The following is a 25,416-nucleotide window of genomic DNA, read 5'->3' as shown; positions in this document are numbered from 1 at the left end:
GATGATTTGAAAGTTGAAGACTTGAAACAGCTGTGAGATATTACGTGTGAAAAAGTAATCTACCGTTCACACTTTTAGACAAGTTCATCAGCGATAACGATGAAATAGTAGGTAAGGGCTACATAGTTGGCTTGGAGATAGCCTTCAACCAATTAGAGACTCCAAAATAGAGAATGCAGCCATGATCTTGTATGCTCTATATGTAGGTCCCGATACCATCAATAAAGGAGGGATGAATTATCTAAAATTATAAGTATATATTTTCTCGATCTTTTGATTTAAATTATAGTAACACTTAATAAATGAAAATTGAAATGCATAAAAAGGAAATACGAGACAGTAAGATTTACTTGTTGGCAATCATAAGATTGTTAGTCCAAGATAATCTCAGTTCATTAAGATCTCCTTCTACGAGTAAATTTTTAGAGACGGAGAAACCTTGTACAAACGTTGCAAGCACAACTATGAAAAATAGAATAATAAATTCCAAGTATAGAAAGTATTGTTAAATGAAGAGGACTATGGCTTTATTTATAGTTTATTGGTCGAACTAGCCGTTTTGCTGACGTGACATATCCGTGCTCCCTTAGTTGTGCGCCTTATCTACTCACAACAGCTGCTCAATAGTACGATGCTAAAAATTCATCCTTGTTTGGACGCCTGAACCCATTTGGGCACCTAGAGTACTACTAATGTGGACTCGAACGTCATCCACAGCAACGCCTATTTGACTCGCTTTCTGTGTCATCCTTCTCGTCTATTGCTTTTTCCATTTGACTTCTTGTATTCTTAAGTTCCTGTACACTTAGACACAAGAATTAAATACAATAGGACCTAACTTAACCCGATTGATAATATCAAAACTTATTCAGGGTACTTACAATTTCTCTCTTTTTGATGTGCATCAACCCCATGTTAAGTTAGAGTTAAATAAACATAGACTTTATTTGAAAAATAAATTGTCATGAATAATACAATTAAGTACAACTAAAATATTGCAAGTAAGTCCTCAATTTAACCCTCCAATTTCTTCCTTTTGATCACATAAAAATAGGGGTTAATTTTAAAAAGAAAAAAAATTCTAAAAATTTTTCTAAGGTTGATTAAACAATACCCAAATTTGAGAAATTTTTTCAAGAATTATTTTTGAATATCTAAATTTCTAATAATTAAAGACTAAATTCATAAAAATAATTTAAAAATTATGTTTAAGTTTTGAAAAATATTGGAAAAAATATTTAATGGTAAAAAAACAGAGTGATCAAAATAAAAATTTTATATAAATATTAATTTCCAACAATATAAATTATTTAATAATAAATATTAATTTTTGAAGTTAAATGATTAAAAATATAATATAATATCTAAAAATCGTGACAAATTTTTTTTAATATAGAAAATTTCATGCTTATCTATAAAAAAAATTAAAATTTTTAAGGATAATGTCTAGATAATTTTTAATTATAAGAACATTATTTTTGGAGAATAATTTAAAATAAATCAGATAACGGTAAAAAAATATCAAAAAAAAATATTTTAATAGAGAACATAATATTTTATTATAGTAAAATAAATTTTTACAAAAATAAATAGAAAAAGATTTTTAATTTTTAAAATATAATTTTTGTTAAGAAATTTATAAACAAATTAATAGTAAAAAAAATTGAATTTCCAAAACAATTTATTTGATAAATTTAACAATAAAACAATTTTAAGCATGTAAAAAAAATATTAAGGTAAATTTAAAATTAAAACAAGCGTAAAGATTTAACCTAAGCATGCCTTAGAAACACAATATAGATTCCTATTTACTTGATTAACCAGGAACTCTCTTGAAATATATTTTCTTATTACTTTCTAATTTAGTTCTTGTGATATTTAAGATACCAATTTAACGCTCGATAGTACTAAGATTACTCTTAATTCTAAATTCTTCTTTTTAAATTTTTAATTTTATATTTCTAATTTACAAGAACCTTTAGAAAATATTTTAACAAATTTATATAATTTATCGGGAGATAGAGAACGTACCTCACTTACCAAGTCAGTTTCGTTAGTAGACGCTCCCCCTTTATCATTACTTTCTTCTGACGTATCTCCCCCTTCGTCGATGCTCATCTTTGATAAAGTCTCATCGTCTTCTTGGTGACTTGCCATAAGTGCAAGTCCGGCGTATGCTTTAGATGACGACAATTAGTCTCACGTCGCCTTTAAGTTTTTACAGTTCATTCGGGTTAGTCTTTTGTTTTTGTCCTTCTCCTTCAATTTTGGACAGTTATTCTTGATGTATCCTTCTTCATCACAGTTGTAGCATTTAATCTTCCTTTTGCTTCAAGATGCTTCTTAGTCTGTGACTTGTTAAAACTATTAGACTTAGAAAACTTTGAAAATTTTCTTACTATGAAAGCCGCTTTATCTTCATTGAGTGAATCTGACTCTAGTTCATCCTTCTTGTTGGCTGTTAATGCCAAGTTCTGACTTGGATCATTTTCTTTTCTTGTACCTGCACATCTAGACTCATTTTCTTACTTACCTTTATATCCTTTGAGATATAGTAGGCATCTACTATTGAAGTCTACTCTAGATATGGAAAAAACGTTAAGTGTATAACGAATTGAGCCTCGATTTGTTACTGATTCGTCAAGGTTGGTAAGTCTGATGATTAGCTCCTTGATCTTCGCGTGTCGTTGAGCCACTATCTCTCCTTTTTCCATTCGGAGGTTTGTCAACTGACTTCAAAGGATGTTCCATCTTGCTAGCTTTGCTTCTGATGTGCCTTTATGAAACTCCAAGAATTTCTTTCAGAGTTCTTTTGATGAGGTGTAGCTTCTGATGCGGTTAACTTCTTAAGGTAGTAACACACTTAGTAGGTGGTATTATGCTTTGCTGTTGGCTACGAAGTCATTTTGCTCCATCTTCACTCAAAGATATTCTTCTGTTTCTTCTCCTTGTTGATCCTTGAGAACTATAAAATCGTATTTGATTATTAAAAGAATTACAAAATCAATTTTTAGAAATACCTCCATTTGACGTTTCCAGTGTATGAATTCCCCCTTAAACTTGGGGGGTGGGGGTGGGGTAAATGTTTGGTCCAGCCATCATCTCCTTGCTTTAGCAAGTGATTAGTCCTTCTAGAGTGGTCCGAGGCTCTAATACAAATTATAGATCCCGGTGCAGCCGACAAAGGGAGGGTGAATTGCCTGAAATTATACACTTCCTCGATCTTTCGATTTAAGTTAGACAAACACTTAATAAATGAATTGAAAGATGAAATACATAAAAAGGAAACACGAGATAATTAATTAGCGAATCCTCATAGGCGGGGAAGGCTTGTACAAGCATTGAAAGCACAACTACGAAAAAAGAATAATAAATTTGAAGTACAGAAAGTGTTGTTAAATAAAGAGGACTAAAACTCTATTTATAACCTACTGGTCGAATTATCCGGTTTGCTGATGTGGCATCTCCAAGCACTTGGACTCGATCCGAGCACCCTTAGCTGTGCGCCTTATCTGCTCGCAACGTCTATTCAATTGTGCGATGATAAAATTCATCTTTGTCTGGGCGCCTGTACTCGTCTAGGTACTCGAAGTGCTGCTGACGTTGACTTGAAAGTCATTTGCAGTAGCGCTTGTTCGACGAGGCGCCCAAAGGAGTTCGGGCGCCTAGACAAGTCAACATAGTGTTGGCTTGTCCGTTCTTTTGCTCCGGTCAATTAGGTGATTCTCCAGCTATTCAGAGTTGAGTTCATCCGAACCCAAGTCAAGCCTTCTTTTCGAGCAGTCTTCCGCTCCGGCTTCTCGTCCCTTAGAAACATCGTGCATATCCTTCTCGCTCCACCAACATACTCTTCCGCAGTTTCTCGTCTCTTGAATAAACCAAGCCCGTCGACTCACTTCCCGTGTCATCTTTCTCATCTACTATATTTTTTTGCTCAATTTCCTTTATTTTTAAATTTCTACATATTTAGACATAAAGATCCAATATTTTTGAAAATTTAATCTAATTTACCATATCAAAATTATCCGAAGTAGTTAATTACACTATAGATTAACATTCAAGACTAGAAGGCACCAATAAATTACAAGAAAGATTTTTGTTTTCGAACAAGATGTAAGAAGGTCGACTTTGTCTTCTTCTTAGTCAATTACACGTGTCATCCTTATCTTATTTAAAGCTGCTCATTGATTAAGGGGCAGTTAGTGAATCATGGATTTGGAAAGTCAAAGAAAGCTCATTTCTGTGGTTGCTGCTGCAATTATTATCTTCTTCTTCCGCTTCAATTGCTTCTGCTATGCTCAGAACTGTAATGTTTCTCTTTTTCTTAATTAATCAATACTTTTTTTTTATGATCAAGAGCCCTTTTAATTCATGATAACTATCGTAAGTAGTTGTATATGCATGGTTTTTTCTGAACAGCGCCCGCGTTTGACTTCGTGAAGCATGCGGCAGATGCTCCGCGGGTGTCGTACCACGACTACATCATCGTCGGCGGCGGGACAGCTGGTTGCCCCTTGGCCGCTACCCTCTCGGAGAGGTTCGATGTGCTGGTGCTGGAAAGAGGCGGATCGCCTTACGGGAATTCCAACGTTTCCAACCTCGCTTCTTTGGTCAAGAACCTCGCCTACCTCACCCCGACCTCGCCGGCACAGCGCTTCGTCTCCGAGGATGGCGTCATCAATACACGAGCTCGCTGCCTCGGAGGCGGCACCTGCATCAACGCTGGGTTCTACTCGCGCGCCAGCCGCCGGGAGGTGAAGGATATGGGATTGAACCCGAAGCTGGCCGACCAGTCGTTCCAGTGGGTGGAGCGAGAGTTGGTTTTCTGGCCTCAGTTAACGGAGTGGACTTCGGCATACAGGGCAGGGCTTCTGGAGGCCGGAGTCACCCCCGATAACGGATTCACCTACGAGCACTTGGAGGGCACAAAGGTCGGGGGAACCACGTTCGACCCAACCGGCCATCGCCACACCGCCGCCGATCTGCTCAAGTACGCTGACCCCGCCAGGATCACCGTGCTCTTGCGCGCCACGGCGCAAAGGATCTTGTTCAGGAATGTTACCGGCCAGCATAAGAACCCGCAGGCGTACGGCGTGGTGTACAAGGACGAAGCCGGCAACATCCACGAGGCCCGCCTCAAGGGCTTCTCTGCAGGCGAAATCATACTGTCAGCCGGCGCTCTCGGTAGCCCGCAGTTACTCATGTTAAGCGGCGTTGGCCCCGCGGACCACCTCAAGTCCTTCGGCATCGAGGTGGTCCTAGACCAGCCGATGGTCGGCCATAGCATTGCCGACAACCCATTGAACATCTTCGCCGTGCCTTCGCCTGAGCCACTGACTATCACTTCGGTTCAAGTCGTCGGAATTGGGCCGGGCTACTACATAGAGTCCTTGACGGGCTTCAACTTAGTCGCAGCGCTTTTGGGAGGCAACTCCCCAACCGTCCCTTACTTCTTCCAAGGTGGTATAGTAGGTGAAAAATTGGCAAGGCCTCTCTCCCGAGGATATCTTCGTCTGAAGAATCTCGACCCAGAGGACAATCCATCAGTAACCTACAACTACTTCACGGAGCCTGAGGATCTTAGAACATGCGTGGAGGGATTGCAGACGGTCATGAGAGTGATCGATACCCAAGCGCTGTCCGAATTCAGATGCCCAAATCAAACGGTGGAGTACTTGCAGGCTCTCACTGCGAACTTAGTTGTCAATAACAGAGCAAGAAGTGCAGAGGACGCCACTTCGCTGGAGCAATACTGCAGCGACCTCGTAATGACCATTTGGCATTTCCATGGCGGGTGTGTAGTAGGAAAGGTGGTCGATCATGAATACAGAGTGATCGGCGTGGGCGGGCTCAGGGTGATTGATGGATCCACTTTCAGTTTCTCCCCGGGAACTAACCCTCAAGCAACTCTCATGATGTTGGGCAGGTAATAATAAACTTAATTGTAGTGATAATAAAATTATACCATAGAGTCTAATTTTGATTAATATGAAAGCATGGCTAATTACTAATGAATGTGCTGCTGCTGATGTTTGTGATGGTGATATTTATAGGTACATGGGAGTTCTGATAGGAAATGGTGGTGTTGAACCAAGTGACTGGTCTTCTTGCTGATATTCAAAAGTGTATAGCCAATCCTCTATCTATTTTCACAATAAATGTAATATGGTGGCGGTAGAAATTAAGAGAAATAAAAAATTAATTATATTATTATATTTTAAAATTGATACAGAGTATAAGGTCTTATATAATTAAATTAAAAAAATCCTAAACTCTGTAAAATAAAAAGGAAAAAGTCTAAATTGCCCTAAAAGCTATGAACAAATAAATATATAATCTAATATTTCCCCTCAAACTCACGATCCTACAGCTAGAAGCATTGAGAGTTTGTCAGATAAAAAATAAAACGTGAAACAGAATGTGCCTTAATAAATATATCAGCAATCTATAGCTTCGAAGGAACAAAAGGCAATGTGATAGTGTCAATCTGAAGATCGTGACGAGTAATGTGACAATCAATTTCAATATGTTTTTCTGCTCATGAAAAACTAAATTGCGTGTAATTTGAATAGTACTCTGATTATCACAATATAACGGAGTAGGTTGATGAAAAGAGACACCTATATCTGCAAGCAACCAACGCAACCAAACTATCTCACAAGTAGTTGAGACCATGACACGATACTCAGCTTCTGTGGAATATCTAGAAATAACATCTTGCTTTTTACTCTTCCAAAAAATGAGAGAATCACCAAGAAAAATACAGAAGTAGTGGTAGATTTGCGATCCATATGATCACCAACCCAATCTGTATTAGAGTATGCACGTAACTCAAGAGATGAAGTAGAAGGAAATAAAAGACTTTGAAATTTAGTGCCCCGAAGATACCTGAGAATACAAAGAACAACAACCCAATGAACTATAATTGGTGCAGCGACAAATTGACTAACCACATGAACAGCATATGCAATATCTTGATAAGTCAGGGTGAAATAAACCAAGCTTCCAATATTAGTTATGTACAAACTAGGATCCGGCAAAGGTGAGTCATCAGATGGAGAATATCGAGCATTAGTATCAATAGGAGTATCAACAACTTTATTGTCAGTAAGACGAGCACACTTAAACAGATCAAATATATACTTTGACTGAGATAAAATATAACCTTTCAAGGAATAAGCAACCTCAATGCCCATAAAATAACATAGTATACCCAAGTCTTTTATAGTAAAATGACGACCCAACTCAGACTTCAGGGAAGCAATTCCATTAGAATCATTACTAGTAATAATCATGTCATCAACATATAATGATAAAAGAATACAACCTGCGCTCATACATCTAACAAACAATGCTGAATCATGATTATTAGGTTGAAAACTAAGCGAAGTAATCACTGTAGAGAACTTCTCAAACTAAGTACGAGGTGCTTGTTTGAGACCATAAAGCATTTACAAAACCTGTAAACTTTACCAGGTTGGTGTGAAATACTAGGAGGAGGTGTCATATAAATTTCTTCATAAAGATCACCATTTAGAAATACATTCTTGACATCCATCTGAGATATTCTCTATTGACAAATAGAAGCAACATCAATCAGAGTATGAACAGTCATCATTTTTGCAACAGGAGCAAATGTTTCCTCATAATTCATGTCATACTCTTGAGAATAACCTTTAGCAACAAGATGAGCTTTGTATCTCTCGATAGATCTATTAGATTTAATTTTGATCTTATATACCCAACGAGAACCAATAGTGTATTTTCCTGGTGGCAACGAAACCAAATCCCATGTATGAGTTTGATGCAAAGCAATTAGTGTAGGAGATCGGTAGCCGACTAGAAGAGGGGGAGGGGGTTGGATAGCTAGGTCACCCCCAACTTAGTTTCTTCTCTACAAAAGATTTATGCATAGCGGAAATACGAAAACTAAAACAATGAAAGCAAACAATAATACAAATGTTAACATGATTCATTTACGTGGTTCGGAGATTACTTGCTCCTACTCTACGGCGTGTTCTTGAGGTGGATGCACCCTTGATCCTTTAGTAGATCAGTCCCTGACAATCTCCGGCTAGATCTTACTCCTTCTCGGTGGAGTATAACCTCTCACAAAGCTCTCTTCCTCTTACAAGATGAAAACTTAGGTTTGCAGAGGAAGAGTGGACTTGGAAGCTTTGGGTAAAGGCTTAGGAGTTATTCAACATGCATGAGTAACCTCCTTCATGTCCCAAAGCTTCATATAAAAAATAGGAGATAGTTGATCATCATATCAACTCATTTCGGCACCAGTCGACTGACACTTCCATCAGTCGACTGGTGCTACTGTTGGAAGTAGCCAACAATTTGCCAATGGCTACTTACCAGTTGACTGGTCGCTGCTGGCTGAGTAAACATAATGCTTCTGTTTGCTACCAGACGACTAGATAGTCGACTGGACCAGTCAACCTGAACTTCCACCAGTCTACTTGTCCCGGTTACATACTCACAGTCATCCTCTCTGGAGTCACCCTTGAAGCTCTCTTCCTCGACCTTCGTCTCTCAGATGCACCCGAGTTCGCGGCTCTTCTCCGTGACATCCTTCACGTTGCCTTGAAGTCCGCTTCCCTCGGCTCCACTCCGTTGCTCCTCGTCCGGCGGTCCCTTGGATGTTTTCCACACCATCCTTCACTGACTCAAGGATCCGAGCCCTAGGATGAGCTTCCCAAGCTTAGCTGCACCAAGCTCCTCATGTGTATTTCACCAAGTCCTGCAAGACTCAAACACACATATCAAACACAAATGAAAGCCTAACTTAAACTCTTTGACACACACATCAAAATCATGATCGTACCGATTAGACCTAGGTCGATTGCATCAACAGTTAGTTCCTCAGCCATAGCACTCTGTTAAAGTGGGTTACAAATCGGATACATGCTTAGAAAGACAATGAATAGATGTAACAAATAAAGCAAAAGAATGAGAATAACAAGAATAAGCAAAATATGACAGTTTAGTAGAACTTATGAACATGAGTGGATTGACGATGGTGGAGAAAAGGATCATTCGCAACCTTAGCAGATGATTAGGTAGCATCAGAAGGAGGAGCATGTGGAGCGGATATCTCAAGAACGAAAGTACCATATTCAGTTGAGCTACCAGTAGGAGCTATGGGTGACACTTCCTCAGTGTCAGTATTGAAAAATCAATACAAAGTAGATTTGACTTTGTTATATTATGTGAACTAGCTGGAATATAAAAGAATGGAATATGCTCAAGAAAAATAATATGACGAGAGACAAACAATTTTGACTAACATGATCAAAGCAACGATATTTTTTTTGAGTAACACCATAACTCAAAAAGACACAATGAGTAGACCGAGAGACTAATTTATTATGCTCAATATATGGATGAAGGACAATGCAAGTACAACTAAAAACACGTAAAGAGAAATAGAGAGGAGCATGCCTATATAATTTTTCAAAAGGTGATAAGTTTAAATTGTGTGAGGTTGGAATTCTATTAATCATATGAGAAGCTGTAAGGTTTGCTTGCTCTCAAAAGGTACTAGGAATACTGGTAGACAATAAAAATAAACAGACTATTTCAACAAGATGCATATGTTTTCGTTCACCCATACAATTCTGTTCAGGAATATCTGTACAAGAGGTTTGATGAATAGTACCATTAGAAGTAAGTCATTGTGAAAAATGATTCAAAGTATATTCACCCCCCAAATCACAACGAAAATACTTTATGACACTAGAATGTTGAGTTTTCAAAAGAGCTATGAAGTTGTTGAAAATGGTAAGATAATCAGACTTATATTTCATAAGATAGACCCAAGTGTAACGAGTGCAATCTGTTGGATCGAGATGCACATGAGATGGGGGGGGGGGGGGGGAATCACGTGTTGGTGCGGGAAGCATTCGACAATCAAACCTAAGTTTTGATAATGACAAAGGGTTCAAAGTTAAGGTCATTTATGGTCTAATGTGTTTGAATGAGTTTGCAGAAAAGTCCTAAGTGTACTTAGGCAAAAGTCCTAGTTGTGGTTAGGTAGGTGAAAAACCCTAGGGGTGGTAACCCTAGGCGAAAAGTCTTGGCGGGTCGAGGGCTTCGAGAAAAAGTCCTAGAGTCTAAGAGTCTAGGTGGAAAGTTCTAGTGTCGCGAACCAGGTGGAAAACTGGAAGGGTCGTGGAGCGAATGTCCAGTAGAAAGTCCTGGAGCCTCGGGCGCTGAGCAAAAGTCCAATCGATCTGGAGGACTAGTTTGACAACATGTATATAATGTGCGTAAATATTATGATCGTTTATGTATGTTTTAACGCACATTCACTTGCTTTATGCGTATATATTCTTTGCATGATCGTCTCTTTTATCATATACTCATCATAAATACTCTTTTTTTTTGGAGATATGCTCTTTGTTTGGTTTTATGTTGACAGGGATAATTTTTGAAGAACAAACAGTGATTGTCGACGTACCAGAACGAGGCAGAGAACACGGTCGTGCAACCTCGCACGACTGTGTGGCCAAACAGAGGAAGAACAGTGCATGACCGTGCAACTCTTGCATGGTCGTGCGACCAAATAGAGATGGATCCATGCATGGCCGTGCAAACTTGTATGGTTGTGCCCCCCACGACCAGCAGCCAAACCATACATGGTTGTGCAATCCTACACGGCCGTGTCCCAGGAGCAGTGCCCCAGATCCACACGGCCGTGCCAATTGGCACGACCGTGTAGTGCGACCAGAGGCAAAAGAAGGCACAGTCGTGCCACATCTGCACGGTCGTGCCATGATGTTGTGCCCTAGCCTATAAAAAAGGTTCTAACCCTTCTCCTTGAGGGGGGAGCGAGCCGTAAAAGGGAGAATTGCCTTGGTGCCGTTTCACGCTGTCCAAGACCTTCATCCAGTGATCCTTCATCACCACATCAACTCCAGAAGCAAAGGATTGGATCCGAAGATTACTCGTCGTCGTTGGATAAACATCCTTTCTCTTTCTCTCTTCTTGTTTGAGGATTGTATGCTTAATTACATTATGTCTTCGGGTTTTTCTCTGGCGTCTATGGAGTAGATTCCTTGTTCTAGGATTAGAGAGTAGTTGTGGATTGATTTTGATGTAAGACTCATATTTATGCCTTTATTTATTGGATGATTTCGCTTGCTTTGTTTCAACTACTATGCATGAGACTTGTTGATAGATTTTCATATTGTATTAATTGATTGTGTAGAAATTGCTAATCTTGTAGAAAGAGTATCTTAGATCATATACCCGAGGGGCCCTAGTGATAGGGGTAACCCGTTCACGGACATCTAGGGTATATCCTCGAAGGAGAGGCAACTTCTCCGCAAGGAAGTAAGAGACCAAATCAATCCCTTATTTCTATCCTTAATGACACCAATTAGAGTTACGTTCTTGTGATCTACCGAGGCGCTCTAGTGACAAGGGTTAACCGTAACAGGATTTCACAGGGATCTTCTCTATTTAGTGCTTAAGGATAGTTGCTTTAGCTTCCGACGAATGCATGTTGAAGGACAATGAGTAAAGGATAGTGTTAGGATGTATACTAAAAGCCTAGCTTTTTATATGAACATTTATTGTATGAACATTTATTTTGTAATAAGAATCACATTGGTCAAATGTCTGCATTTAGTTAAATGCAGTTGTCCATTTAATTTATATTGTAGATAACATGGTGTGTGGTGTCACATAGAAGATCATGTTATCAGTTCCTTATAAAATATAAATAGTAGCTCACAACCAAGATGGATTGGGACAAACCATTGAAATGGTTGTAGTGTAATTTGGTACTAGTTTATCTTGACTATAAAATTACACTTGTATATTATGTGTGTATTGAGCAGGACCATTTAAGGTTGTTCCTTTTATACTGACTGCATAAAAGAACATAACATCTGTTATTATGGATGTGCGTACTCTTAATCCCGATATAATAATAAGCACATATACTTAGTATTTATTTCTTTAATTTATCAAAGGGTGAGATTTATTCGTTAAATCAATAGGCCCGATAAGTTGAGAAATAATATTATTTATATGGTGTGTTGTTGATTATAGAAGGAAACTGTGTCCTAATTATCTAGGTTGATCATGTCCTCTTGAGGAGCTCATAAGGATTGTCATGTAAACCCTGCAGGTGGACTTAGTCCGACATGACAAAGAAGTTGAGTGGTACTACTCTTGGAGCCAGATATTAATTAAGTGAATTATCAGTAACTCATTTAATTAATGGACATTCGATATCTTAAACACAGGGAGACTAATGCACTCATGATAAGAAGGAGCCCATAATGAAATATGGGATTGGTGCAGTAGTTCAATAATGACTCTTTAGTGGTATGAGTTATTATTGATGAACTTGAGTTGGGTGTTCAGGTCGAATACAGGAAGCTCAAGTCCATCAGGAGGTCAAAACCAATTCCTCCTCTAGGTCCCTGTTGTAGCCTCTTATTAAAAGCCTTTTTATCCACCCAAAGCCCAGCTTCTTACCCAAGCTAGGGGTCAGCCACATCCTTGCTTGGTGCCCAAGCAAGGGGCCGACCAAGCCCATTTTGGTGTCCAAGATGTGGCCGGCCAAGCCCATCTTGGTGTCCAAGATGTGGCCGGCCAAGCCTTGCCTGGTGACCAAGCAAGGGGCCGACCACTAAAGAAATAAAAGAGAGATTTTAATTTTTGTTAAAATCTTTCCTTTTATAGCAATCTACAAAGGATTAAAAGAGAGATATTTTTGTTAAAATCTTTCCTTTTATAGCAATCTACAAAAGATTAAAAGAGAGATATTTTTGTTAAAATCTTTCCTTTTATAGCAATCTACAAAAGATTAAAAGAGATATTTTAATTTTAAAATCTTTCCTTTTTTGAAGCCATTCACATGGTTTTAAAAGAGAGTTTTAAATTTTAAAATTTTTCCTTTTTTGTTGCCATCTATATTGGTTTAAAAAGAGAGATTTAAATTTTGATAAAACTTTCCTTTTTTGTAACCATGATTTAAAAGAGAAGTTTAATTTTAAACTTTCCTTTTGTAGCCATCACAATAGGAAATTTAAAAGAGAGATATTTTAATTATTATTAAAATTTCCTTTTTTCCATAATTGGAATTAAAGGAAGTTTTAATTATGTTGAAAACTTTCCTTTTTAGCATTCACCAAGGATTATAAAAGAGAGGTAGATGGTGCCTTATGGTACAACACAACCTAAAGTTTGCTCTTCTATTTTCCATGGTGGCCAGCCCTTCTTTCTTTCCCTTCTCCCTTTGTTTTCTTCTCTTAAGGCCAGCGGCATATCAAGCTCCATCTTCTTGTGGCCGGTTTGCTTGGAGGGGAAGAAGAAGAGAAGGAAGTTTCCTATTTTGGCATTCCTTGGGTTGCCGAAACTTGTAGGCAAAGAATAAAGTTTGGGTGGATTTCATCTTGGTAGATCGTCGCCCACACGATATCCAAGAGGAGGAGAGGAATACAATAGAAAATCAAGAGGTTTGTAGTTGTAAAGAAAAGTATAATTAATTATTTATTTCCGCTACATAATTAGTTTGTGTTCTTTGTATGGATCCTGAAATACCAACACAAGAGGTTATCAATTTTGTGTTTCGATTTTATGTTTCTATTATGGTCTCTATAGTTAAACCTAAGATTACTAAAAGAAGTTTAAATATTTAATTTCTTTGAAAGACTTTGTCTAGGAAGTGGTGGATGCTCCCATACCCAAGAAGGCCGAGTGTCTCACCATGTTTAACCTGGAAGCCAATATTTGAAATAGATATTTAATCAACTTCTGTAATATGGTTTAACTTCTGAAGAATACATGGGTTGAACTTGGAGTAAAAATGTCAAGTTCTGTTTCCAATCCAAGTTTAACTTCTGAAGAACAACTTGGATTAATAATGTTAAGTTTCGTTTGCAATCAAAGTTTAACTTCTGTAGAGCACATGGACTGCTAGGAAAAGTTCTGTTCTTGTACAAATTTTTGAACAAGGGAAACAGAACGGAATTCCAAGTAGAACCCAATAGATAGAATGTAATATGTCAATACCACCACAATGTAACCGAACTCCTAGGACTCTTCATAAAACAAGTTAATTACTTTCTCTTTACTAGTTCTCGTTTCTGCTTCCCAATCTCTTTTCTTTAGATAACTTACTGTAGGACCGTTGGGCCAACTAGAAGGTGGGTTGAATAGCCCTAAAAAAAGAAACAACCCTTCTCGACTTTTCAAATTAACCAACACTTGAAGAATAATAAAATAAACAGAAAATAATTAAAAGACGAGGCATCGGATTTGACTTGGTTACAACCGGGGAGGTTGTTAATCCAAGGAAGATGATCACACTACTATCTCCTTCAGGCGGAGAAGCCTCTTTTACAGCAGTGTAGGCATAGAAAGAAAGAAGCTAATCTAAACAGTGGAAACGCACAAGTGTTGTTACAATTTCTAAATTGATGTTAAAGCTTCTGGACCAAGGCTATATTTACAGTCTTGGTCGGGGCGCCTGAAAGGGTTCCGGGCACCCTGGGGGGATAAAACTTTATCCCCCAACGTTCAGATCGCGAAAGACTCAATCTAGTTAAAGATGGACTTCCGGGTGCCCCGGTACGTTCCGAGCGCCCCAGAGGGGTCTGAGCGCCCCGGTCAGCTCCGGGTGCCCCGGACCCAAAAGTCAACTCTGGTTGACATTTTCGGTCTGGGTCCTCTGCTCCGGCTCTGGTCGCCTCGATCCGGGTCTTCAAATCCGGATCCGCTCGCTTGGGTGATCTCGGACATCCGGAAAAGGGCTCACCCGAACCCAACTTTCGGTCTTCTCGAGCGGGCTTCCACTCCGACTTCTCGTCCCTCGGAATCACTGCGTTCTTCCTTCTCGTCCGCCAGCGTACTCATCCGCAGTCTTCGTCGCTCGGTCGCACCCCGTGCCGACCTTCTCGCTAGCTACATCTCTTGCTCTCCGAGCAATCTTCCGCTCCGACTTTCATCCCTCGGAACCACCGCACGCTTCCTTCTCGTCCGCCAGTGTACTCTTCCGCAGTGCCTCATCCCTCGGGCGCACCACGTGTCGTCCTTCTCGCTAGCTGCGTCTTCCGTTCGAGTACCTGTGCTCCTAAGATCCTGCACACTTAGACACAAGGTTAGAAATACACAGGATTTAACTTAACTTGTTGATCACACCAAAACAACATTGGGGTTTCAACAATCTCCCCCTTTTTTATCTGAGCAACCCAAGTTAAGCTAGGGTAAAAAAAAGACAAAAAATAAAACTAACCTAATTTGCAATTTAAGTGAAAAAAGATAGAAAAAATTATTTTTTGTCTACCTCCCCCTAAACTTATACTTTTCCTCTCCCCTTTGATCACATAAAAAAAATTAGGGTTTTGCAAGAAGAATCTAAGGGTAAAACTTAGAAAATTTTGAGACTTAAAAAAAAATTACAGTAATTTTCACTTAAACAGTCTCTAAGTAAAAACAACTTTCTAAGATAGTTTTCTAAGTGAAATTATAAGTAAAAGAATTTTGAAAAAAAATTCTGACTTTGGCAACTTTGTAAAAGAAATATTTTTAAAAATTCTAAGTAAAAAAAATATCAGAGAAAATTTCTAAGTTAAATAATTTTTCACAAAATTTTTGAGAAATTTGTTAAAAATTATTTTTGAAGATTTTTCTAAGAATAAAATTTTAATCAGAAATTTCTAACCTAAGAAAAGTTTTTTTTTTAAAAATGATTTTTTAGAATTTTTTTAAGTTTTTTTTTTAAATCTTAAAGAGAATTTTTCTAAGTAAAAATTATTTTTGAAAGAAATTAAAAAAATGTTTGAATAACTTTTTAAAGCATTATTTAAATTCAACCTTAATACTTTTTATCAGAAAGTTAATTAAACATTTTATTTCGATATTTTGACTTCCAAGTCGTGACAAGACACTAGGCCTTCTTGGTTATTGGAGCAACAACCACTTTCTTAGACAAATCCTCATAAAGAAATTCACTGTTTAATTTTCTCGCTGAAAGCGCTAATTTCGATTTAAAATTTAGGCTAAGCAAAATTTAGGAACCCAATAAAGGTTCCAGCCTACTGGGTTAACCAAATATTTCTTAGGGACATATTTTCTTGAAATATTCCTAATCTGTCCCTTGTGATATCTATAATACCAATTTAAATTTTAAATTTTTCTAAAAATTAGATGAGCATGCATGGTTTTTCAAATTATCTACTTGAATTTTCAGATCTTTATTTTCTGATTTCAATTTCTCATTTTCTAATTTTGATTTGTCTAATTCTTCTAAGGTACAGGACTTAGCTAGAATTACTTTAAAATTTTTATTTTTATTTTCTAATTTACAGCAATCTTTTGTTAAAAGTTTAATGAACTTAAACATTTTGTCGGGAGGAAGAGATTGTACCTGACTTACCTTGTCGATCTCGTTGTCTGTTTCTCCCCCTGAACTGCTGCTTTCTTTCGACGTGGTTCCCCCCCCCCTTCATCGATGCTTTCGATGCTCATTTCGGAAGAGCTTGACTCGCAGTCATCGTCTTGATGACTTGCCATTAGAGCAAGTCCGGAGAATGCCTCGACTTTCGAGTCTGACGACGTATCGTCCCACGTCGCCTTTAAGGGCTTTCGCTTTTGGATACGCTTCTTACCCTTCTCCTTGTCCTTGTTCTTCAGCTTGGGGCAGTTGTCCTTGATGTGCCCTTCTTCGTCGCAGTGGTAGCAACGGATCGTCCTTTTCCTTTTCCCCTGTGGATGGTTAGTAGATCTAGATTTACAAAGTTTCTTAAATCTTCTTACCATCATTACCATTTCCTCATCGTCGAGAGAAGATTCCGACTCAGGTTTGTCTCTCGAAGCTTTGAGGGCGACATTGTTCTTGGGCTCCTTCATTCCTGCACATCTTGACTCATGCACTTCAAATGTTGAAAAGAATTCTTTTAATGAAATTTTTTCTAAATCTTTCGAAATGTAAAAGGCATCTACTATTGATGCCCATTTTGAATTTCTAGGAAAAGAATTCAGTGCGTATCTGAGCGAATCTCGGTTACTTACCTTTTCTCCGAGATTCGAAAGTCTGGTAATGATTTCTTTTATTCTCGAGTGCAGATGCGTGACTGTCTCATCTTCCCCAAGTCGCAGGCTGGTGAGCTGATTGCAAAGAAAATCTCTTCTGGCGAGCTTGGCTTCGGACATCCCTTCGTGCAGCTCGAGGAACTTCTCCCAAAGTTCCTTTGCCGAGTTGTAGTTCCCGATCCAGTTGACTTCTTGAGGCGGAAGAACGCTTAGTAGATGGTATTCTGCTTTGTCGTTCGCCACGAAGTCGACCTGCTCCTTTTTCGTCTAGTGATATTTTTCTTTACCTTCTGGTGTTGTAAAACCAATTTTCATTGTTAGCATTAATTCAAAATATGTGGTAAAGAATACCTGCATCAGCTTTTCCCAGGTAGCGAAATTCCCTTCGAATTTCGACGGGTGGATGCTTGGTCCGGCCATCTCGTTGCTTCGTTCGGCGATTAGTCCTCCTGAAGTGCCTTGGCTCTGATACCACTTGTAGGACCGTTGGGTCAGCTAGAAGGGGAGGTTGAATAGCCCTAAAAAAATAAACAACTCTTCTCGACTTTTCAAACCAACACTTGAAGAATAATAAAATAAACAGAAAATAATAAAAAAAACGAGGCACCGGATTTGACTTGGTTACAACCAGGGAGGTTGTTAATCCAAGGAAGATGATCGCACTACTATCTCCTTCAGGCAGAGAAGCCTCTTTTACAGCAGTGTAAGCACAAAAAAAAAGAAGCTAATCTAAACAGTGGAAGCGCACAAGTGTTGTTACAATTTCTGAATTGATGTTAAAGCTTCTGGACCAAGGCTATATTTATAGCATTGGTTGGGGTGCTTGGAAGGGTTCCGGGCGCCCTGGGGGGACAAAACTTTATCCCCCAACGTTTAGATCACGAAAGACTCGATCTGGTCAAAGATGGACTTCCGGGCGCCCCGGTACGTTTTTGGCGCCTTGGAGGGGTCTGGGCGCCCCGGTACGTTCCGGGCGCCCCGGTCAGCTCCGGGTGCCCTGGACCTAAAAGTCAACTCTGGTTGACCTTTTCGGTCCAGGTCCTCTACTCCAGCTCTGGTCGCTTCGGTCCGGGTCTTCAACTACGGATCCGCTCGCTTAGGTGATCTCGGACATCCGGAAAAGGGTTCACCCGAACCCAACTTCCGGTCTTCTCGAGCGGGGTTCCGCTCCGGCTTCTCGTCCCTCGGAATCGCCGCGTGCTTCCTTCTCATTTGTCAGCGTACTCATCCGCAGCCTTCGTCCCTCAGTCGCACCCCGTGCCGACCTTCTCGCTAGCTGCGTCACTTGCTCCCCGAGCAATCTTCCGCTCTGACTTTCGTCACTCAAAACCACCGCACGCTTCCTTCTCGTCCGCCGGTGTACTCTTCCGCAGCGCCTCGTCCCTCGGACGCACCGCGTGCCATCCTTCTCACTAGCTGCGTCTTCCACTCGAGTACCTGTGCTTCTAAGCTCCTGCACACTTAGACACGAGGTTAGAAACACACAGGACCTAACTTAACTTATTAATTACACCAAAACAACCTTGGGGTTCCAACACTTACAACCATCGATAGTTTAGCTAATCCTAAGTGAACCATTGCTAGTGCTTATAACCAGTCATTGTGTGATCGATAATCTTTATTACTGACGATGAATCCGTGTACTTGCGGAATCGTAACAAGCTTTTAGCGTCGTTGCCGGGGACTACATCTATAACATTAGCGAAAATCATATTGGATTAGACTATACTTGTTTTTATTTATTTCTCCTTTTCCGAATTTCTGTATTTCAGAGGTAAATAATTTTATTTTTTTTTCTTTATTTTTTATATTTTTATTAAAACGTTAAAATAAAAAAATAATATTATTTCAACTCTTTTCTTTACTTTATTTCATTTTATTTTGCTTAATATTCCATATCTTGTTCTTGCATGTGAAGAGCTAACCTTGTAGGAGATTCAACTACCCCACATGTCTGTCTATTTCGGACTCCCGGTCTGTTCAGATAGGATATGATGTTAAGACCATTAAAGGATTATGGAGCCCCAAAGTCTACTAAAGAGCTAGGGCCCATTGTGTTTCCAGAAATCCCAACGAAGAATTTTATGCTCAAACCTTCGTTCATCTCTAAAGTTTAAGAAAATCGGTTTGGGGGATTAGATTCAGAGAATCCTTACTTGCATCTCTTAGATTTCCACAGTTATTGCAATACACTGAGAGTTGAGGGGGTTCTGGTTGATTCAATACAACTTATAGCTTTTCTATTCAGCCTCAGAAGTAATGCGAAAGTTTGGTTCAACACTCTGCAATCGAGAAGCATCAGGACATGGGATGAATTAGAGAGAAAATTTTTAAATAGATACTTTCCTCCAAAAAGGACCGCTTAATTGAGGGATCAGATTCTGCACTTCAAGCAACGTGACGAAGAAGCATTGCATCAAGCTTGGGATAGGTACTTATCAATTCTATATTAGTGCCCGCATCACGGTATTGAGAGTTGGTTGATTCTTCACATATTTTACATTGGACTTTTATTCCAAAACAAGAGCGTTTTACACGCAGTGGCTGGGGGGGGGGGGGGGGGGGGGCTCATAAAAAAAAGTTTGGATGAAGCACAAGAAATAATTCATATGGTGGTATCAAATCTCAACGAGTGGTCAGGAGAAGATGTGCTAAACTTATCTCTACACCTGATCAAAGCAGGAGAGGATATGGGAGAGATTCAGGAAGAATTAGAGGAATCCATCAGTGTGCGGTGCACGGATGTACAAAAAATATTTCCTTGGTATGGAGAGGTCTTATTAAAATCACCGGGAGGTTTGATATCTACCTCAGCATCATTTATGGAGGAGGACTTGGATGATGACGATAATATTGAAAGAATGACTCAAGAAATTGAGGAAGCACCAGAAGAAGTCATGGTAAACGAGGAAATACAGTTATTAGAACAGGAATCAACTTTGCCCGAGATTGTACCACCTCAAGTGGAGTTAAAACCTCTACCGTCTAACCTTAAATATGTGTTCTTTGGTCCTGATTCCACCTTTCCATTAATAATTAATGCAAATTTAACTAAGATGGAGACACAAATTGATCAAGGAGCTGAGAGCACATAGAAAAGTAATCAGATACATCATTGATGACATAAAAGGGATTAGCCCTTCGATCTACATGCACAGAATTCTGCTCGAAGAAGGATATATAAATTTGACTGAGCATCAAAGAAGATTAAATCTGAATTTGACTGAAGGTTGTCCCTTTAGTACTACTTGTACCATGACAACCATCAATTTGTTGAAATCCTCTGTTCCCATGGCTATGATCTTAGGTCTTTCGGTATTATCTATCTTTATATTATGGTTAAAATCTTAACTCAGCATTCCCACAGACAATGTTAATTTGGTCCTGTCCATGAATGTTGACTGATGATTCATCGGTGAGCTGGCTAGATGGCCAACTTAATCACCAATAGTTGAATTACAAGGATGACAATGATGATATAAAACCCGCATAGAAGAAAAATGATAACCAAAAAAGAGAGTTAGGGTGACGGTCAGGGAGTTTCCCGGCGTTGCCACTCCAACGCTCAAGTTAGAGGAGGGAGATAAAGATTAAGGTTTTGATATATAAAGCGGCGTATGTATATACATACCTAGGAAGTTGTGAAAGACCCTCTTTTATAGAGAAACCACATACCTTTTCCTCTTTTTTTCTTTTACATGGTTATTATTTAATTCCCAAAATAATGAAAAATTTAGTCAAGCTGTTGATCAGATTAATAAGTTCTTTCCTTCCATTCTGAATTTTATGCTAGTTATTCCTTAAATAGAGCAAGATTTAGTCATGTCATTGCTTTTCTAAAACAAGATTAATGGACTTTATTCTCGTTTTGATATTTTGTCCCATATTACTAAGAAAACGAGAAGTCTAAGACAATGGTGAGTCAAGAGTCCGGAGAAGGTCAGAAGCCAGAGTCGGGAGTGGGAGCCAGGAGACCCGAAAAAGTCAGGAGCCAGGAGTCCCGAGTGGGTTGGGAGCCAGGAGTCCCAGGAAGGTCAGGAACTTGGAAGCCCAAGGAATTTCAGGGCCAAGAAGCCGGAGAGGTTCCGAAGCCAGGAAGCCCAAGTGGATCGAGAGCTAGGAGTCTCGAGAATGTTAGGAACCAGGAAGCTCGAGGGACTTCGGTGCTAGGAGGCCCGAGAGGTTCCAGAGCCGGGAAGCCCAAGGGGCTCAAGAGCTAGGAGTTGGGCCTTGGACTTGCCTTTGATACCACTTTGGTAGCTTCATTTGTAGGATCAGTGCGGTTGAGAAAAGAGGGGTGAATCTCGATTTGCTGCTTTCTTTTAGTTTCATCGTGTGTTTGTTCTATCAGAGTTATTAGTATACAGTGGAATGTAATAAACAAAAAAAACAAGCGGGATTTACTTGGTTCCCAATCCCCTAAGGTCAGTATGTCTAAGGCCTGTGTACTCAAACAGGAGTCCACTAGTGGTCTCCTATCCGGAGGTGGAGAAATCTGTCTTATAGTTTATCAAATACAAGCATAAAATATTAATAAAATAAATATAGCTTGTAATAGAAATACAAACAAACACTTTGTTGAGCTAAACGAGAAGTCCTAAGCGTAGTGCACCCTTCCTAGAGCTTCCTCGATTGCAGAGCTTTGTGTCGTAGCTTTCCTTTTGAGAACACGGAGTATGAGTAGTAGAAGAATAAATATTTTGAATGCAGAGCCTTCGTCTCCTTTTATAGAGTTGGATCAGATCCTTATTTGGATCAACTATTATCCGGATGAAATCATATCTGGATTAAGCCTTATCTGGATCAAGCCTTATGTTTATCCACATCATCTGGTTTATCCTTATCCTCATTCAAATCATAAAAATGAATTAGCTCTTTTGCCACATCATCTTCCATGTCAACATTTCACAACTCAGCAATTTAGACTGAACCCAGTCGGTCTACCAAACTGCTAGTTCCGTCTACTGAACCAGTTTGGGTCCGGTTCGACCCGAGTCAAGTCCGGTTCACCCATTTGTGTTTGTTTGCTCTCTGTTTTACTTCAAACTCCAAGTTCTTGGAAAACAACCATACACGATACAAACAAGAAACCTATCCTATATCTGTAAGTTTACCTGATCTACTAGGCTTATCTTTTACTTGGAGGTCCTCTTTCAAGTCTACCACTTAAAAGTCAATTCCTTAGAATCAAGTCACACTCCTGTAAGTCTACCTAACCTACTTGACTTATCTTTTACTTGGAGGTCCCTCCTCCAAGTTTACAACCTAAGGGTCAATCTCTTAGGATCATGTCGTACTCCTGTGAATCTACCTGACCTACTAGGCTTTATACTTGGAGTTCAATCCTTTAAGATTTTCCATTACCTAGGGTTATCTCCTCCTAGGGTTTTTCATTGTCTAGTTTCACTCACTAAGACTTTCACCTCTTAATTTTACTCACTAGGGTGTGAATTCACTCACCAGGACTTTCACCACCCAGCTTCACTCATTAGGGCCTAGCTTCACTCACTAGGACTTCCATTACTTGGCTTTACTCACCACGGCTTTCCCTTACCTTACCTCCTGTTAGAACTAGTCATTCAGTAGACTTCTCACTTACCTAATCTCCAATTAGAACTTACCCTTGCCTAACATCTAGTTAGGATTTTTCCTTGCTAGTCATCTAATCTTGACTAGACTTCTCTTTTCCAAATATCAAGTCCTATTTGAATCAACCCTTGATAAACTGATTAGAGTTAAGTATATTGTCAAACATCAAAACCCTAGAAGTTGATTGTACCAACATCATCATCCTTTCATTTACTGTCAGCCGACGCTAATAATACTGTCAGCCGGCGCTCTCGGTAGCCTGCAGTTACTCATGTTAAGTGGCGTCGGCCCCACGGACCACCTCAAGTCCTTCGGCATTTCCATGGCGGGTGTGAAGTAGGAAAGGTGGTCGACCATGAATACAGAGTGATCGGCGTGGGCGGGCTCAGGGTGATTGATGCATCCACTTTCAGTTTCTCCCCGGGAACTAACCCTCAAGCAACTCTCATGATGTTGGGCAGGTAATAATAAACAACTGAATTTCAGTGAATAAAATTATACTATAGCCTGCGTCTAATTTTAATTATTATAAAAGCATTACCAATCACTAATGAACGCGATGCCGCTGAGTTTTGTGATGATATCTGTAGGTACATGGGGATTCTGATAGGAAATGATGGTGTTGAACCAAGCTTAAGTGGCAGCTCTTTTTACTGATATTTCTAAGTATCATTAAATAAATGTAATATTACAATACTCCTCCTAAATATCGTCTGATATAAAAGAAGATAAATAAATATGTCATCTTTTAATCAACTGAACTATAATTATGTACTTTAATTTCTCAATCAAACAATAAATTAAATGGATGTATATGAGAGCTAAAACTAGCATGAGAACAGAAGTGAGGGTGGAATGCATCATTAGAAGAGAAGTCCTTTTAGCCCCAGAAGCTGTCAAAACCGCTAAGAAACATGTCGAATAAGAATTGATATGGTGTATATTTGTGGGGTCAGTAAGATGATGTGGTTAGAAGTCGAGACCACGGGATGGTCAGAAGTCAGGCTTACGTAGAGGTCAGGAGTCAAGCTTACGTGGATGGTCAGAAGTCAAGCTTATGTGGAGGTTAGAAGTTAGACGTACGTAGAGGTCAAAAGTCTAGCCTCCATGGCTGGTCAGTAGTCGAGCTTACATGGCCAGGGTCCAAGCTTCAGTTGAGGGGGCGGTCATAAGATAAGAGTATAAGTCGGACAAGAGCTGGCCCTAATAGCGGTCAAGGACAGGGCCCGCAGGCCTGGTGCAGCTGAGGACTAAGCCCACAAACCTAGTGAAAGTAAAGGAAAGAAAACCCTTGGCGCGAAACAGACCGATCAAGCAGGTCGAAACATACAAGCCATGGATAAGTAGGTAGAAGCAGGTCGAGCAAGTCAGAACGTACAAGCCATGGATAAATGGACAGAAACAGGTCGGGAAACCGACCGGGCGTACAGGTCGGGACATGCACAGGTCGGGACGTACAAGCCATGGATAAGTAGGCAGAAGCAGGTCGAGCAGGTCGGAACGTACAAGCCATGGATAAATGGGCAGAAACAGGTCGAGAAGCCGACCGAGCATACAGGTCGGGACGTGCACAGGTCGGGATGTACAAGCCATGGATAAGTAGGCAGAAGCAGGTCGAGCAAGTCGGAACGTACAAGCCATGGATAAATGGGCAGAAACGGGTCGGGAAACCGACTGGGCGTACAGGTCGGGACGTGCGCAGGTCAGAACATACACACATAGACCGTACGAGCCAGGGATAACAGTAGACAAAGGCAGGTCGGGAAACAGACCGGTCGGGCAGGTCAGAACGTATAAACTGTTGGAGTGTATACTAAAAGTCTAACTTTTGTAAACATTTATTTTTGAAATAAAAGAATCACATTGGTCAATATGAGCATTTATTTGTTAAATGTAATTGTTCAATTAATTTAACATGGTGTGTGATGTCACACTCAGAAGATCATGTTGTCGATTCATTATAAATTATAAACAGTTGCTCACAACTAAGATGGAAAGGAACAAACCATTTAAATAGTCGTAGTGTAATTAAGTATTAGTTTATCTTGATTAATAAATTACACTAGTATACTCTAAGTGTATTGAGTATGACCATTTTAGGTAAGTTCTTTTTGTACCGACTTAATAAAAGAACTAGACCTTAGTTATTATGGAAGTGTGTGCTCTTAATCCTAATATAATAACAAGTACATATATTTAATATTTATTTCTTTGACTTATCAAAGGGTGTGGTTTAGCTCGATAAATCAATATGCCCGATAAGTTGAGAAATGATATTACTTATAGTGTGTGTTGTTGATTATGGAAGGAATCTGTGTCCTAGTTATCTAGGTTGAGAATGTCCCCAAGAGGAGCTCATAAGGATTGTCATGTTAAACCCTGCAGGTGGACTTAGTCCGACATGACAATGAGGTTGAGTGGTACTACTCTTGGAGCTAGATATTAATTAAGAAAGTTGTCAGTAACTTACTTAATTAGTGGGCATTCGTCATCTTAAACATAGGGAGACTAACACACTCATGATAAGAAGGAGCCCATAATGTAATTTGGGATTGGTGCGGTAGTGCGATAATAACTCTCTAGTGGAATGAGTTATTATCGATGAACTTGAGTTGTGTGTTCGGGGCGAACACGGGATACTCAAGCTCATAGGAAGGTCAAAACCAATTTCTCCTCTAGGTCCCTGTCGTAGCCTCATTAGAACCTCAAGTTCATCCAAAGAAAGGTCCATCTTGGTGTCTAAGAAGGGGGCCGGTCCATTGCTTGGTG

The 25,416-nt window shown here is 39.5% G+C and overlaps 1 protein-coding gene across 1 annotated transcript; it reads left to right on the top strand.

Annotated features, from left to right (window-relative positions):
• The first annotated feature begins 4,164 nt into the window (after nt 1–4,164).
• LOC121981307 (protein HOTHEAD-like) lies at nt 4,165–6,223 on the top strand. The gene is made up of 3 exons (XM_042533754.1): nt 4,165–4,306; nt 4,420–5,926; nt 6,054–6,223. The coding sequence occupies exons 1-3, from the start codon at nt 4,210–4,212 to the stop codon at nt 6,112–6,114; spliced, it is 1,665 nt and encodes a 554-aa protein (XP_042389688.1). The 5' UTR covers nt 4,165–4,209; the 3' UTR covers nt 6,115–6,223.
• The last annotated feature ends 19,193 nt before the right edge of the window (nt 6,224–25,416 follow it).

This window comes from Zingiber officinale, chromosome 5A (genome assembly GCF_018446385.1).
Source record: "Zingiber officinale cultivar Zhangliang chromosome 5A, Zo_v1.1, whole genome shotgun sequence".
NCBI classification, from domain to species: domain Eukaryota; kingdom Viridiplantae; phylum Streptophyta; class Magnoliopsida; order Zingiberales; family Zingiberaceae; genus Zingiber; species Zingiber officinale.
This window is presented reverse-complemented; position numbering and strand designations above follow the sequence as displayed.

Excerpts from the sequence above, each read along its gene's own strand:
- LOC121981307 (XM_042533754.1), top strand. The coding sequence starts at position 4,210 with ATGGATTTGGAAAGTCAAAGAAAGCTCATTTCTGTGGTTGCTGCTGCA. Across the intron at positions 4,307-4,419 it reads CTTCTGCTATGCTCAGAACT|CGCCCGCGTTTGACTTCGTG; the intron begins GTAATGTTTCTC and ends TTTTCTGAACAG. Across the intron at positions 5,927-6,053 it reads ACTCTCATGATGTTGGGCAG|GTACATGGGAGTTCTGATAG; the intron begins GTAATAATAAAC and ends TGATATTTATAG.